A 3,798-nucleotide genomic window follows, 5' to 3' on the forward strand; every position below is an offset into this window, starting at 1 on the left:
ATTATTTGAGAAAGTTTAGTTTCTCAACGTCAGGTTATTTACCCTATTCAATTGAATTCTTCAATTGAATGATACCAAAATACTCCCCCTGCTGAACATAGATATTCTGAATTACCTTTATTAACTAATTAATTTCTAATATGGCAGATTAGTGCAATGGATTTAAGCTCCATATATAAAGGATTTTTACTTTTATTAGAAAATTAATGTCAACATGAGCTAATTTAGGTCTTCAAGATAGAGCTTCTCCTTTAATAGAACAATTAATTTTTTTTTCTAATTGACTTAAAGTTGACAATGCAATAATTTTTTTTAAATCAAATTCAAAATTAGCACCTAATCCAGCTATAAATATTGTTAAACCTGATAATAAAAGTAAAAATTGACCTATTCATGAATTTCTTAATAAAATATTAAATCGAATTAACAGATACACCCCTGCAGTCACCAAAGTAGAAGAATGAACTAGAGCAGAAACAGGAGTTGGAGCTGCTATAGCAGCAGGTAATCATGAAGAAAAAGGAATTTGTGCACTTTTAGTTATAGCAGCTAATATAACTAAAGAACCAATTAATTTTATTTCAAAATCATTTTGCATAACTTCTAAATAAAATACATAATTTCATCTTCCATAATTTAATATTCATGCAATAGCTAATAATAAAGCAACATCTCCAATTCGATTTGATAACGCTGTTAATATTCCTGCGTTATAAGATTTAATATTCTGAAAATAAATAACTAAACAATATGAAACTAATCCTAATCCATCCCATCCTAATAAAATTCTTACTAAATTTGGTCTGATAATTAATAATATTATTGATAAAACAAATATTAAAACTAATATAATAAATCGATTAATATTAACATCACCTCTTATATATTCTTTTCTATAATAAATTACTAACGAGGAAATTACTAAAACAAAAGATATAAATAATAGACTTATTCAATCAAATAAAAAAGTTATAACAATTGATATAGAATTTAAAGAAACTACTTCTCATTCAATAAAATATACTAAATTATTTAATATAAAATAAAGTCTTCTAAAAAAACATGTTATTCTAATAGAAATTAAATTTAAAAATCTAATTCTACAAATAGATAAATATTTCACGATCTAAAATGAATAACTCATATCACTAACACCACAAATTAGTATTTTTTTTAAACTATTTAAATATAATCATAATAAACATATATCTCTTTTTATAATTAATATATTTAAAGGTAATCAATGTAATAGTATTAATAAATACTCTCGAATTTTACCTCTTCTAAATGAATAAACCCCAGAAAAAATCTTTCCGTGTTGACTAAAAGAATATAAATACAAAGTATATGCTGCTCTAAAAAAAGATAATAAAGAAAGTATAATTATTGAAACTCATGATCAAGAAACAATTCTATTTAATAAAGAAATTTCTCCTAATAAATTTAATGTTGGAGGAGCTGCTATATTCGCAGATCTTAACAAAAATCATCATAATGCTATAGCAGGCATAAAATTTAATAAACCTTTATTAATTAATAAACTTCGTCTTCCTAATCGTTCATATGACACATTAGCTAAACAAAATAAACCAGAAGAACATAATCCATGAGCAATTATTAATCTATAAGACCCACATAACCCTCAATAAGATATAGTTAAAAGTCCTGCTAATACAATTCCTATATGAGCAACTGAAGAATAAGCAATCAAAGCTTTTAAATCTGTTTGACGCAAACATACAAAACTAACTAACACACCTCCTACTAATCTAATTCTAATAAAAACAAATCTATACTTCAAATTTATTATCTGTAAAATTGATAAAATTCGTAATAAACCATAACCTCCTAATTTTAATATAATCCCAGCTAAAATTATTGAACCAGAAACTGGAGCTTCAAATGAAATATTTAACTTATCAATTAAATTAACTCTAATTTCAATTATATTATTTTTAATATTTTTAATTTTAGCTTTAATTATAGATAAAAATTCAACAAGATTTTTTTTATTAAATAATGAAATAGAAATAATTTCTTCAAATTATTCTTACCTCATAGAAAATTCTTTATCTTTAAATAAACTTTACAATTTCCCAACAAATTTAATTACAATTCTTTTAATAAATTATTTATTAATTACTTTAATTGTTATTGTTAAAATTACTAAAATATTCAAAGGACCTCTACGAATTATAAATTAATGAACAAACCTTTACGAACCTCCCACCCTTTATTTAAAATTGCTAATAATGCATTAGTTGATTTACCTGCTCCTGTTAATATTTCAAGATGATGAAATTTTGGATCATTACTTGGATTATGTTTAATTATTCAAATTTTAACTGGTTTATTTTTAGCAATACACTACACAGCAGATGTAAATTTAGCTTTTAATAGAGTAAACCATATTTGTCGTGATGTAAATTATGGATGATTATTACGAACAATACACGCTAATGGTGCTTCTTTTTTTTTATTTGTATTTATTTACACGTAGGACGTGGAATTTATTACGGATCTTATTTATTCACACCAACATGAATAACTGGAGTAATTATTTTATTTTTAGTAATAGGAACCGCTTTTATAGGATATGTTCTACCTTGAGGACAAATATCATTTTGAGGAGCAACAGTTATTACAAATTTATTATCAGCAGTACCTTACTTAGGAATTGATTTAGTACAATGAGTATGAGGAGGGTTTGCTGTTGATAACGCAACTTTAACTCGATTTTTTACCTTTCATTTTATTTTACCTTTTATTGTTTTAGCAATAGTTATAATTCATTTATTATTCTTACACCAAACTGGTTCAAATAACCCAATTGGAGTAAATTCTAATAGAGATAAAATCCCATTTCACCCTTATTTTACTTATAAGGATATTGTTGGATTTATTATTATAATTTTTTTATTAATTTCTTTAATTTTAATTAACCCAAATTTATTGGGAGACCCGGATAATTTTATTCCCGCTAACCCTTTAGTAACACCAGCTCATATTCAACCAGAATGATATTTTTTATTTGCTTACGCAATTCTTCGATCTATCCCTAATAAATTAGGGGGTGTAATCGCCTTAATTCTTTCAATTGCAATTTTAATAATTTTACCATTTTATAATTTAAGAAAATTCCGAGGAATTCAATTTTACCCTATTAACCAAATTTTATTTTGAATTATAGTAGTCACAGTAATCTTATTAACTTGAATTGGAGCTCGACCAGTAGAAGAACCTTATGTATTAATTGGACAAATTTTAACTGTTGTTTATTTTTTATATTATTTATTAAACCCTTTAGTAAATAAATGATGAGATAATTTATTAAATTAGTTAATGAGCTTGAATAAGCATATGTTTTGAAAACATAAGATAGAAATGTTACTTTCTATTAACTTAACTAGTTACTAATTTTAGTTCATAATAACAAAGAAAATAATAAAATTTTTAACCCAATAAAAAATAATAAATAATTTAATGAAAATGATAAAAAACATTTTCATGCTAAATATATTAATTTATCATAACGAAATCGAGGTAAAGTACCACGAACTCAAATAAAAATAAATGAAATTAATATTAATTTTAAATAAAATAATAAATTAAATACATCGCACCCTAAAAAAATTACACAAAATAATATTCTTATAAATAAAATTCTTGCATACTCAGCTAAAAAAATTAATGCAAATCCTCCTCTTCTATATTCCACATTAAACCCTGAGACTAATTCAGATTCCCCTTCAGCAAAATCAAAAGGAGTCCGATTAGTTTCAGCTAAAGAAATTGTTA

General features: G+C 24.1%; 1 protein-coding gene and 2 pseudogenes across 1 annotated transcript; 1 reads left to right on the forward strand and 2 right to left on the reverse strand.

Annotated features, from left to right (window-relative positions):
* Positions 1-232: 232 nt before the first annotated feature.
* Positions 233-1,397, reverse strand: LOC135435668 (NADH-ubiquinone oxidoreductase chain 5-like; annotated as a pseudogene).
* Positions 1,188-2,059, reverse strand: LOC135435669 (NADH-ubiquinone oxidoreductase chain 4-like). Its single transcript, XM_064692832.1, is given in 2 exon segments — positions 1,188-1,934; positions 2,055-2,059. Coding segments are annotated over 2 exon segments (540 nt in total). The 3' UTR covers positions 1,188-1,399.
* A 129-nt stretch (positions 2,060-2,188) lies between these two features.
* Positions 2,189-3,338, forward strand: LOC135435670 (cytochrome b-like; annotated as a pseudogene).
* Positions 3,339-3,798: the final 460 nt, after the last annotated feature.

This window comes from Drosophila montana, unplaced genomic scaffold, assembly GCF_035044405.1.
Source record: "Drosophila montana isolate Dmon_TW-CO22-7 unplaced genomic scaffold, ASM3504440v1 contig_3643_1, whole genome shotgun sequence".
Lineage (NCBI taxonomy): Eukaryota > Metazoa > Arthropoda > Insecta > Diptera > Drosophilidae > Drosophila > Drosophila montana.